This window comes from Marmota flaviventris, chromosome 10 (genome assembly GCF_047511675.1).
Source record: "Marmota flaviventris isolate mMarFla1 chromosome 10, mMarFla1.hap1, whole genome shotgun sequence".
NCBI lineage: Eukaryota > Metazoa > Chordata > Mammalia > Rodentia > Sciuridae > Marmota > Marmota flaviventris.
Window position 1 is genome coordinate 29855335 of NC_092507.1, and position 11834 is coordinate 29867168.

Sequence of the window (11834 nt, forward strand, 5' to 3'; positions counted from 1 at the left end):
TATTTATTTTTGACAGCAGAATGCATTATCTCTCTCTGCTCTTTTAAGTTGCTATTTCTTTTTGTATTCTAACTATAGTAGGTCTGGCAAGCCTGAATATAATCTCGCGGTTTCAGTAATGAAAACTCATAGATTTGCATTGTGTCTCGAGAGCCAGTCACAGAGTTAGAGAGCGAATTTTACTGGGGCATCTTTGTGCTTCTGTTCTTCATCCCTAAAGAAGGAAGGATCACTTCTTAACAGAATACCTCATGAAAGTCGTGAGATTCATCTCTTGAAAAGGTTGGGTCTACCCCATTTTCAGAGGAATAGAGGCTATTGGGATTCACAGATACTTGTTAAACCCCTAAACATGAGGTTGGGATCCAGAGGTAAATTAAAATGACAGTCCCTGCCTCAAGAAGCTCACAGCCCAGTGCAGGAGCACAGGTGACTAAAGAAATGCCCTTCCTTTGTTACAGTGAGTGAGTTGGGTGAGCGAGGCAGGGGAGATGGGTCTGCTCACACAGGTAGAGAGGGCATCAGGACAAGGAGGTGTTGCTTCAGCTGCATCAGAGAGGTGACACTGGACAGACAGAGGGCCCCTGGCCATTCACAGTCCAGGAAGCCACAGGTTCAGGTGTACAGGAGTGTCAACAGCGGGATAAAAAGGGAACCACAATTAATCCCATGTGACAGTGGAAAGGTATGCAAGGCTGGTGACCAGATAAGATTGTGCAGAGTGGCTGGCAGCTGGGACCGGGTGGTGGAGACCAGGCCACCACGTATTTATGGGCACTTGGTCACATAATGCTTGCCTGGTTCCCAGTCCTTAGAAAATAAAAAAAAATTCATGGTCAGTTGCTTTTGAAAGATGCTAAACATGCTTCTTTTACTGCAGGACTCTCAGAGCTGGCCAAGTGCTAGCCTCATCAGGGCTCTCCCAAGGGGGAACATGAAGAGGACAGTGTTTACCAAACCCTTCTCAGAGGAACCTCTCAGAAACTTCAGTGTGGGAAATTCTACTCTAAGCAATCGACACAAACAGATTTTTATCTAGAAATGCATTCTGGGGGATGAGTGAGGGCAGGTGGGTCATGAGCATGGCAACAAGGAGACTGGTTGGAAGCTGCTGCAGTTACCAGGGTGGAGGGGATGCTTCATGAACCACACCAGTGTCGGGGGGGGGTGGGCATGGAAAGGCTCCAGGGACTCAAGAGGTGTTAGAAGGTAGACAACAGGAAGGACTATGCTGAGAATGTATATGGGAGTTGGGCATGACAAGGGTGGCACTGAGTTCTCAGAGGAACAAGTTTGTTACCAGGTGGAAAGTCCAAGAGGGAGAACGGGACTGTGGACAGACCTGGAATGAACAGGGAGGAAGGAGAAGCAGCAGAGCGGGTGTCCTTGAAGCCGGGGCGGGGCAGTGACACTAAGGATTGAACCCAGGACCTTATTTGTGCTACTCAAGCACTCTACACTGAGTTGCATCCCAGCCAGAGGAGAGTGTTTCAGAAAGAAGAGAGCAGATAATTCCCCACACTCCAACACATTAAACATTAAAAGCTAAGATGTGATGCTTTTACCTATCAAACTGTCAGACTTTCACTTGCACACACATAACTTAATAACAGACAATTGACCAGGCTGAAGTAAATTGGATATACTATGTATTTGGCGGGGGGGGGGGGGGGGGGGGGCATGTACATTGGTGTAACATTTTGAAGATTATCAGTCTTGATCATGGTTAACACATCAGTTAACATGTTTTTTATAAATCCACTTGCAGAAATTTATCCTAAGGAAACATCAAGATGTGTGCAAAAGTTTTCTAAGAGGTCTAGACAATTGAGTTAGTCAGATTTTTGTCACATGACCAAAATATCTGACAAAACCAGCTTAAAGGAGGAAATGTTTATTTGAGCTCACAGTTTCAGAGGTCTCAGTCAGCTGGCTCCATTGCTCTGGCCTAAGGCCGTGGAGCTATTCACCTCATGGTAGCCAGGAATCAGAGAGGAGCCTGGAGGACAAGACATAATCCCTATGGACAAGTCCCCCTGCCCCACCTGCCTACAGTTACACCCAGTTAGTCTTTTTACATTATTAACACATCAAATGGATTAATGATCTGATTGGGTTACAGCTCTCATAATCATTTCACTTCCTGCATTAACAGGAGGAACACTTCACATCCAGACCATAACAAAAATACAGGAATATTCCTGATATTTTTATATTAAGATATATTTACATATACACACAGACAGTTATGCAAAAAAAATAAAGTCACACCAACATTTTTTATTACTTTATCAGTAATTTTATTTTTAGTTGTAGATGGACACAGTAGCTTTTTTTTTTTTTTTTAATGTGCTGAGGATCAAACCCAGTGCTTCAGGCATGCAAGGAAAGCGCCCTACCACTGAGCCACAACCACAGCCCTCATACCAACATTTTAATAGTGCTGTCCCCTGGGTTATGATTGTGAGATTAAGTAACTTATTCTTTTTGTAATTTTCTGGGCACGTCAACCTTTCTACAATTAAAAAAAAAGCCCCATTCCCATGACACGGACATTATCAGGGCCCTTTGCACAATTTCTATGGAGTGGTAGGAATGGAGGCCTGTGTGGGATGAGGGGAGGTTGGGAACAGCTAAGTACAATTGCTGCTGCAAAGACTGTGGCTCAGAATGACCTGGGGGCAGGATAAGATGAACAAATAAGTAAGTAGAAGAATAGAGCTTTAGGCCCAGCTCTGCCATAGCTTTGTTTGACCTTGGCCTCTGTGGATCTTCCCATTCCTTTGGAATGGAAGAGATGCTAATAACAGTCAAATACAATATTGCACATGATAACACTTTGTAAATTGTATAGTGTGTGGGGAATTATATTATCACTCTGTTATTACATATATAGTCCTCTCTCCCCTTTTGGCAGGGGGATAGGATCTCTACATGTTGCCCAGGCAGGTCTCAGATCCAGGGTTAGAGTGATCTTCTTGCCTCAGCCTCTCCTAGTAGCTGGGATTATAGGTGTGTACCAGTGTACCTGGCCCGTAACCCTTTCTAACATGTCACTGTCTGCAGTTGGGTTACTATTTCAAAAGTTTTTGAAACTCTTGTAAACCCTGTTGTTTTCTACCAAAGTTTGCTCTGAAGTGAATTATCAAATATTTACTAGACCATACATATGAAATTCACTGCAGCTAGGGGCCACAAACAATTCTTTTGGGGTATTGAGGTCCTCAGCTTAAAGAATGATTTCTATTTCTCAGTGTCACCTTACTACCATCTGTATATCCATCTAGCTGAGCACTTCAAACATGATGTATAGTCTTTTTTTTTTTTTTTATGCTTAGATAAAAATTTATTTCAGTGTTAGATGATCCTAAATACTCTTTTTATACAAGCATTGTCAAACATCACTATGCAGGCAAGAATTTCACACAAATCACTGATTGACAGCAAAAGAAATTCACTCATCCTTGTTATTGTCATTTTGGAAGATACATTAAGATCTGTGATGATAATGTAAAAATTTCAAGTATTCTTTCACATTTCAAACCTAGTCATTTACTTTGTTGTTTTTTTTTTTTTTTTTTTTTTTTTGATGTATAGTCTTAAAAAGGTACCCAGGTACTGAAGGAAATCCTCTTTGAGAATGAATTCCTGCTAATGTGTGTAGACAAAGAAGAGTGCTAAAGTCTGAAAAAAGGATGCAGAGAAGAATAGCCAAGGAATAAATCTTGAGAGGCACATTTCATTGGGACTGAGCAAGAAAGAGCTGAGTGTGTTAGGGACTGTTAAGTCAGACCATCCAGATGAGCTGAGCCCTTAAGAGACAGCCAGCCTGATCTCCTTTGGTGAGCCTGGGGAAACCCAGGCTCATAGCAGGAAGGCTCCCAGCTGGTGGGATCTGTAGCTCAGTGATTTTGATAGCCACAAGTTAGTGCTTTTAATCCAGTGCTTTGAAATGGTATGTCAACCTATCATATGTTGAGAAGAAAAGAACAACAAATAATGGTGGTGGTTCCTTTTTTCCAGAGTTCCTCAGCAGTCTATTATTCAAATATGCCTAGTACTTTCCTGCCCCCCCTTGGACTGAGGATTGAACCCAGGGATACTTTACACTGAGCTATGTCCCCAGTCCTTTTTATTTTTTATTTTGAGACAGGATCTCACTATGTTGCCAAGGCTGGCCTTGAACTTGTGATCCTCCTGCTTCAACCTCCTGAGTCACTGGAATTATGGGTGTGTGCCACAGTGCCCAGATATGTCTAATATATTCTAAAAGTAAACAATCTAGGCTGGATGAGCAGGTAGAGGGTTTTTATAGGATCTTTCAGGGAGGAACAAAGGACATACTCCCAAGAAATTATTTCTTTTACGTTAATAGTGTCTTTCATATTTAACATTTGTTTTGGGCTTACTGATATCTTCTGTGTGAATCATAATTTAAGTTCTGGCCTTACAACTCCAGAAAGCCATGAGACAGCACCGTGGCCTTCAGTACTGGTTCCAGAGTCTCCCACCTTAATGTTCCGCTCCACTTGCAGCTGCCCCTTCAGCTTTTTACTGCTTTCATTTTTTGACTTAACAGTTTCTCACTGGCAAGTTTTGTGCATGGTCTTGTTCTTTCTCTCTCCCCCCACATGTTTACTTCTTAATGACTCTGTCATCTTTTTTTTTTTTTTTTTACTGTTCTGAGTCCTTAGACCCTTATCTTTTGGATTGTGATTGACTGAATTCAAACAAAAGAGTCTAGACAATGTCAATTTCACTAATGTGTTTTTTCCCCCAATTTCCTTATCACATATCCTGCAAATGCTGAGCAAAAAAATACACGTCCTATGAGAGAGAAAAGGAGTTTTGATTAACATTGGAGCCCTGTGGTCTGTTGTGCCTGCTTCACCTTGAGCAGTTACAGTATGCTTACCCCAGGGAACAGTGCAAAGCAAGACTGGGACAGCAGAACAGGATGGTACTCTGTACACAGAGACTTGCTTATTATCACAAGCTAGGATATTTTGAGTCCCTGTGTCTGTTGTGGGTCAGAATTATAACAAAGCTGATAAGTCATGGATATAGCTTTGTTTTTAAAGAATCCACAGATGGTACAAGGCCTGTAAGTTAAGTAACTATTTTCATGGGGTCAAGCTCCTATACAACCATTGAAAATGTATTGTTAAGATTAACTGACATTGTGTATGTGTGTGTGTGTGTATCCCCTTTTTTAGCACGAGGTAGAACTAACATCGAACTTAGAGAGAAATTCATCCTACCAGAGGGGGCATCCCAGGGAATGACCCCTTTTCGATCACGAGGTCGAAGATCCAAACCATCTTCCCGGGCAGCTTCTCCCACCCGCTCCAGCTCAAGTGCTAGTCAGAGTAACCACAGCTGTACGTCCATGCCATCTTCTCCAGCAACCCCCGCCAGTGGGACCAAGGTATGTGCTGACCTCCCTTATGGCCTCCTTCCCCATTCCCATCTTGGCAGTGTTCGTTGTTCAGGGTAGCCTCTGAAAGACTCCCAGGAAGAGAGGGACATAGAAACATACAACCTGGACATACCTAGTATGTCCAGGCCCTGGCACAATACACAGATATGCAGACTTTAAAATGTTTACAGTGGAATAGACAACATTAAATACACAGACAACATAAATACACATTCAGGCCAGTTACATCAGAAGGATTTCTTTCTTGTCATTGCTAGTTTGAATTTGAGACACCCAGAGTTCCTAGTTTTGAAAACTCAAGCACTGTCTATGCAGCTGAGCTAACAAATAATTTTACTCTTTCAATTGGTCATGTATAAAGAATGCTGTTGCCTTTCTGCCTGGTCCCTCTTGTCCTGTTGGACTGATGTGCGTTTTATTTTGTTTTCTATTTCTTTAAAATTTAGTGTCTTCTATTTTATTTATTTGTTTATTTATTTATTTATTTATGTTCCAAATTTGTCCCCTTTCTGTTCCACTTTCAATTGTTCCCCTCCTTCCCTTTGGATTTTCGTTTCACAGACTCCACTTCAGTTCTCTCGCTGTTATGACAAACCCTGGTTGGTAAACAGTAAGGCTGGCACCCCTGTCAGGGACAGCCATTGTCCTGACCTCCAGCTGCCCAGCCCCGAGGTAGAGTATGGCTTTGCTGAGTGGGGAGATGGTCAAGATGAAGCCCTCGCTCATTTCAAGAACCTGCCCAGCTCTTCTTCCTGACGCAAGCCCATCTCTCCTTCATTCTTATGTGCTTCTGGCACAGCTGATTCATCTGGTTAAGTGTTTTCAGGAGTTTCTAACTCGGATTCAACAAAATTGGAGATAATTGAGAGATACCTAAAACTAGATCAAATTTGTAACAGTCTTCAACATGATATTTGTTCAGTGTGGTGAATAATGGTCATTCCTGGTGACTTGTTTATTCGTTTTGTTTATAGTGGGGCCTCTTGGAGTCTCCAAATGTCAGATACACAGTCGAGTTATGAACACTTGAAATTCAACTACGGCGCATGTTCACCAATATTCTATCTTTGCTTACAACTGGAGAGTGGTTGGCACCACCCACCCTGACACCTCCCCAGGGTGGTTGGTACTGCCACACTGGCCCAAGGCATGGATATTGTCTATTTCAGGCAAGCGCAGTATCAGTGACCACTGCTCTGGGACTCTGATTTTAACTTTTGAATTCCTTGGCCGAGCATAGTGGGTTTCTGTAGCTTTGATTTGAAAACACTTGCCAGCAATGAAGCATGTTCAAATGCAGCCGTTAAAATGCCTAAAGAGTTTTAGAAGAGCAATGTTTCAGAAACAAAGCATGGACCAGCAGCTTGTCTGATCACAGTACATGTTTGCATTCTGGCTCCTACAGGGAAACTTTGGGTTCTCGTGCCTCAAAGCATGGCATTGTCTTTTGTCAGGAAAAGCTTCAGGCAGACACTGGGGAGGCATAAGAAGGCAGCGGCTGTGAATGAACTGCTTTGGGATTCATCCTGCTCCTACCTAAAACTCTAGTTCAGAAATCTTTCTGGTTTAGAACATGATCTGGGGACTTGGTGCCATGAAACCCCAACATTTGACTTGTTGATCCTGCTTCTCTTTCATAATGGCTCCAGTTTCATGAAAATCTCAAAACTTCTAAAATTTTAAACATTTAATTATGAAATGCAAATTCTCATACAGTTCTGGTAGATGGGCTTTTGTCTTAAGGTATAATTTTTTATTTTCGTTTCATTTTGAGGTTTCAGGTTTCTTTACTCATTGATGTCCTGTTGCCAGGCCATGTCCTGCCAGCCTGGAGTCTCTAGAGCTGGGGATTCCTGGCAACAGTGCTCGCTGGGGAAGGATGGCTTCTGAAACTGGTGCTCCTCTCCTGTGGGCCAGGAGAGTTCCTGCTTGAGTGTTAATCACTTTCTGTTGCTTTTACCTTTCCTTTATAAATTAAACACAGCAAACACAGTGAGGTGGGTTGCTTTACTCTCCTATCTGTATAAACATCTTAAAGGTCCTGGAAAACAATTTATGCAACTGATTTCAAAGAAAAAATAGCATGTTGTGGTGTGAATGATTTAAAACAGTGTTTCAAGTATTCTTTATCCTCCTAATTAAGTCTGTCTTTAAAACACACACGTTGATATGAAAAACGTAGCTCCTACTGGTCACTGGTAGCAGTAATAATAACACATAATTCCCAGTTTAGAAAATGTTTCTATACTTCATTTATTCTTTTAACAAGGTTTTTTGTTTTGTTTTTGGTAGTAGGAATTTAACCCAGTGCTTTACCACTGAGCCACATCCCCAACCTTTTTTATTATTTTGAGATAAGACCTCACTAAGTTGCTGAGGCGGTCTTGAACTTGCCATCCATTTGTCTCAGTCTCCCCAGTCACTGGGATTACAGGTATGCGCCACTGTGCCCAGCTCAACAAAGTTTTATCAAATTCCTCTTTTGTGTCAGACAGTTTTAGGTGCAAATGGATTAAAAAAAAAGTCCCTGCCTTTATGGAGTTGAAGCTTTACATGGGAGAAAGCAGCAACGAGCAAGTGTACATGTACGTCAGACAGTGATAGTACTGTGCAAAAACTGCAGAAGCAAAAATGCAAGCTGTGTCACTTGAGTGGTGAGGCAAGACCTCTCTGATAGGTCAGCCTCTCAGCAGAGCTCCTGAGGGAAAGGAAGGGTGTGCTACACATTTGCTGGGGTAGGAGATTATGCAACAATGGTCCAGGCAGAGTAAAGAGCAAGAGGACAAGACTAGGGACCTCCCTGGGCTGGGAAGTACTAACCAAGAGAAAGTATGGTAAAATTAAGTAGGAAAGGCAGGATTTACCCTTCATTTCCCAGGGAGAAGCAAAGACACTGGGTCAGTCACAGCCCAGGTGCAAACCCAGGCCTCCTGGATCCTCAGTCTTGTTCTGATCACAGTCCTTCTCAGCTATTTGGCCCAAAGTCAAGTAATTTTATCTGTACTTATCAACAAGGATATTAGACTAAGAGATCTTGACTGAAGTTACTGCACCTTATGATGGAAATTGGGTAATACTTGAATCTATTAACATTTTGAATTTCTCTCCCCAAAATATTGATTCACAGGATTTTTTTTTTCTCTTTGCTCATTTACTGTATTTCTGTTTGTTATAACTGTGGTAATTTAGTGCCTGAAGATTTTTTCCATTTCTAGTGGAAATTTGTCAGCAAAATAAAAGGTATTAGGCATTTTGAAATTTTAATTAGATCTTAAAGTCTTTGGGAATCATCAGAAGCCATGAACATAGGACACTTTCAAAATATATCTTTGTTTTCCCGGACTTTTAATTTGTTTTTCAGTTGATCAGATATAAAGAGGCTACATTGACTTTTTTGAAATGAAATTTTTGTCAATGATTTCACTAAGTAAATATGACCTTTTAAAAATTTTTTTTAAGGTTATTCCATCAGCAGGCAGCAAGTTGAAACGACCAACACCAACTTTTCATTCTAGCCGAACGTCCCTTGCTGGTGATACCAGCAATAGTTCCTCCCCAGCTTCCACAGGTGCCAAAACTAATCGGGCAGGTAAGTATTTAAACAGTGAAGTATGTGTGAGGCAAGGGGTGAGTGTGCATGGCCAGGCTTAGAACTGGGAAGTCTGCTGACAGTGATCCCTACCCCGCAAGGAGCTAGAGATAAAAACAGCACTTAGTGTATCCAGAAATAAGGACCTGCAGGTTTTCAAATGACCTTTGCTGCTTTTCCTTCCAACTACAATTAGCTCTAACCTTGCCTTCTGAGAGCTAGTACTTCCACTCCCAAAGCTGGGCCACCTGGGGTTTTTCCTCATTGTTTGGGGGTTTTGTTTGTTTATTGCTTTTTGCGGTGATGGTGGAATTTTGCTTTTGGGGAAGTTTTCGTTTTATTTTTGGTTTTTGTTTTGAGACAGGTTCTCACTAAGTTGCTAAGGCTGGCCTTGAACTTGGAATCCTCCTGCCTCAGCCTCCCAAATTGCTGGGATTACAGGTGTATGCCACTACACCCGGCTGAGCCACCTGTTGTTGATCAGAAATGATCACAGTTAAAAGAATATGAAAGAAGAAAGGGCTAGTCCATAGCTGGGCAGTTTGCTAGTAACTTTACCAACACCTTATATTTATTACAGCCACTGGTGAACTGAAAAAAGTCAAGGAAAGGTTGCATCTGCTTACTGGCTGATGTTGCTTCTGGGAATTCAGCTTCTTTCCTGGCTCTCTGCTTCCAGTTCTTCACCTCCATCTCTGTCTACCTGAATATTATCTCAGTGCTCACCCATCTGTGCTGAAGTTGGAGCAGACCCACTAACTCCACTTTGGGGGCATGGCAGCTGACAGCACTGCTGTCAGAAGCTGCTTTCTGTCCCTCAGGAGGCCAGCTTCTCAAGTAGACTCACAAGCCAGAAAGACTCAGGGACTGTGTAGATGAAATAACCAGGGTTTAGTGAGGCTGTGATTTGCCCAAGCCTACACAGCAATCAGGTGGAATCAGGATCAGCACCTTACCCTGTCGTTTGGTCACTGGTTCTTCCACCTCATATCTTCTATATTAAAGTCCTCTGCTTTATTCTTGAATTCCAGACCCTAAGAAGTCAGCCAGCCGCCCTGGGAGTCGGGCTGGGAGTCGAGCCGGGAGTCGTGCCAGCAGCCGGAGAGGAAGTGATGCCTCTGACTTTGACCTTTTAGAGACGCAGTCTGCTTGTTCAGACACTTCAGAAAGCAGCACTGCAGGAGGCCAGGGCAGCTCTAGAAGAGGGCTCACCAAACCTTCCAAAATCCCGACCATGTCCAAGAAGACCAGCACTGCCTCCCCCAGGACTCCTGGGCCCAAGCGATAACGCTGTACAGGCACCCATGCCGCTGTCCTCTTTGAATCCTGCTCCACACATTGGGTGTATATTTATTCTGAACGGGAGAAGTTATATTGTTAAAAGTGTAAAAGAATAATTGTGTTATGAAGCTGCCTTATTTTTTTTCTTTTTGTAAGTTACTATTTTCATGTGAATATTTATGTAGATAAAATTTGCCTCCTGGTAACCCTGTAATGGATGGGGTCCAGAAATATTTGAGAAAAACAAGTGAAAAGGTCAAGATGCGAATGTGTATTAAAAAAAAAAAAAAAAAAAAAAAGCCTCTTCATAGGGTTTCTGCGTGGTGCAGGGGTTGTAAACCTGCTTTATCTTTTAGGATTATTCCTAAATGCATCTTCTTTATAAACTTGACTTGCTATCTCAGCAAGATAAATTATATTAAAAAAAATAAGAATCCTGCAGTGTTTAAGGAACTCTTTTTATAAATCACAAGACACCTCAATTAGCAAGAACTGAGGGGGGAGCACCTACTGCATTTCCATTGTTTTAATGTTGTGTGATGTTAACTGAAGAGAGGAATCCTAATCTAGGTGGCGTTTCCACAGGATACAACAAAGGAGTTTATTGCAATACTGTCTTGGAGTACTGTCTCAGTACTGGGTGTTTAAAGGACACATAGCTGCTAGAATTCAGGGGTAAATGTAACTGTTCATAAAACGTCAGAACATTGGGGTTTTAAACTGATTTGTAATTATTCAGCCTTGCCACCAATTACTCCTGTACTCACCAGGACCCAAACCTTTGGTGAGGGAGAATCCTTAGTGGCATTGCGAATTACAGATTTATTTATCTGGCATCTTTTGCTATTTATTCAAATGGTCGATCAACTTCCCACAAACTGAAGAATGAATTCCACGAGCCTATTCTGAAAATGTGGGCCTCAGACAAACACTTGCTCATTCTCTGACAGAGCACACCAGCACACTCGTTCACCAGTCCTGTCTGCTTCTGTCTTTTTTTTTTTTTTTTTTTTTTTTTTGTGCGTAAAAAAGTCAACTGACCAAGTGACCACAAAGAGGGGCAGTCTGGGGCTCCTGTTTTTTAGCTGCTGTTCCTCTTACAGCTCCGACCATGTTGCTGTGTGATTATCTCAATTGATCTTAATTGAGGAAGAAACTGAAGCTCTACCAATGAACTGTTTAAAAACAAGACACATTTTGTATTAAAATTGCTTGCAGTAACAATTGTTTTGTAATTCCTGATTTTATTTTCAATCATTATATTTAAGTGTTCCCTAATGTATAATAGTGTTGTAGGTACTTAAAATACGTTATTCAAATCGAGTATCTTAATGGATCTAGAACTTGTTGACAGTTTAATCCTTGTTAATTTTGTTTAACAAGGCAACAAACATACACAGGTTTGTAGAGAATCTGCCCCACTTACATGATTAAACTAATAGCAATGTGTAAAGATTTCGTACATTAGAAATTACAAAATCCTGGGGTTTGAGGCAATGGGCCAGTTTCCCATAATATGCTGAA

At 41.8% G+C, this 11834-nt stretch overlaps 1 protein-coding gene across 18 annotated transcripts in view; it reads left to right on the top strand.

Moving 5' to 3' along the window:
* Window positions 1-11534, top strand: part of Macf1 (microtubule actin crosslinking factor 1) — a 337023-nt gene extending 325489 nt beyond the window's left edge. For 11 of the 18 annotated variants that reach the window (XM_071617700.1, XM_071617701.1, XM_071617708.1 and 8 more), the window contains 4 exons: window positions 5217-5428; window positions 6002-6112; window positions 8900-9029; window positions 10061-11534. In XM_071617700.1, the coding sequence (XP_071473801.1) occupies window positions 5217-5428; window positions 6002-6112; window positions 8900-9029; window positions 10061-10317 (710 nt within the window). In that variant the 3' untranslated portion in view covers window positions 10318-11534. The remainder of the gene's footprint in view (window positions 1-5216; window positions 5429-6001; window positions 6113-8899; window positions 9030-10060) is intronic. The other 7 variants (XM_071617705.1, XM_071617707.1, XM_071617717.1 and 4 more) reach the window with 1 other exon arrangement.
* The last annotated feature ends 300 nt before the right edge of the window (window positions 11535-11834 follow it).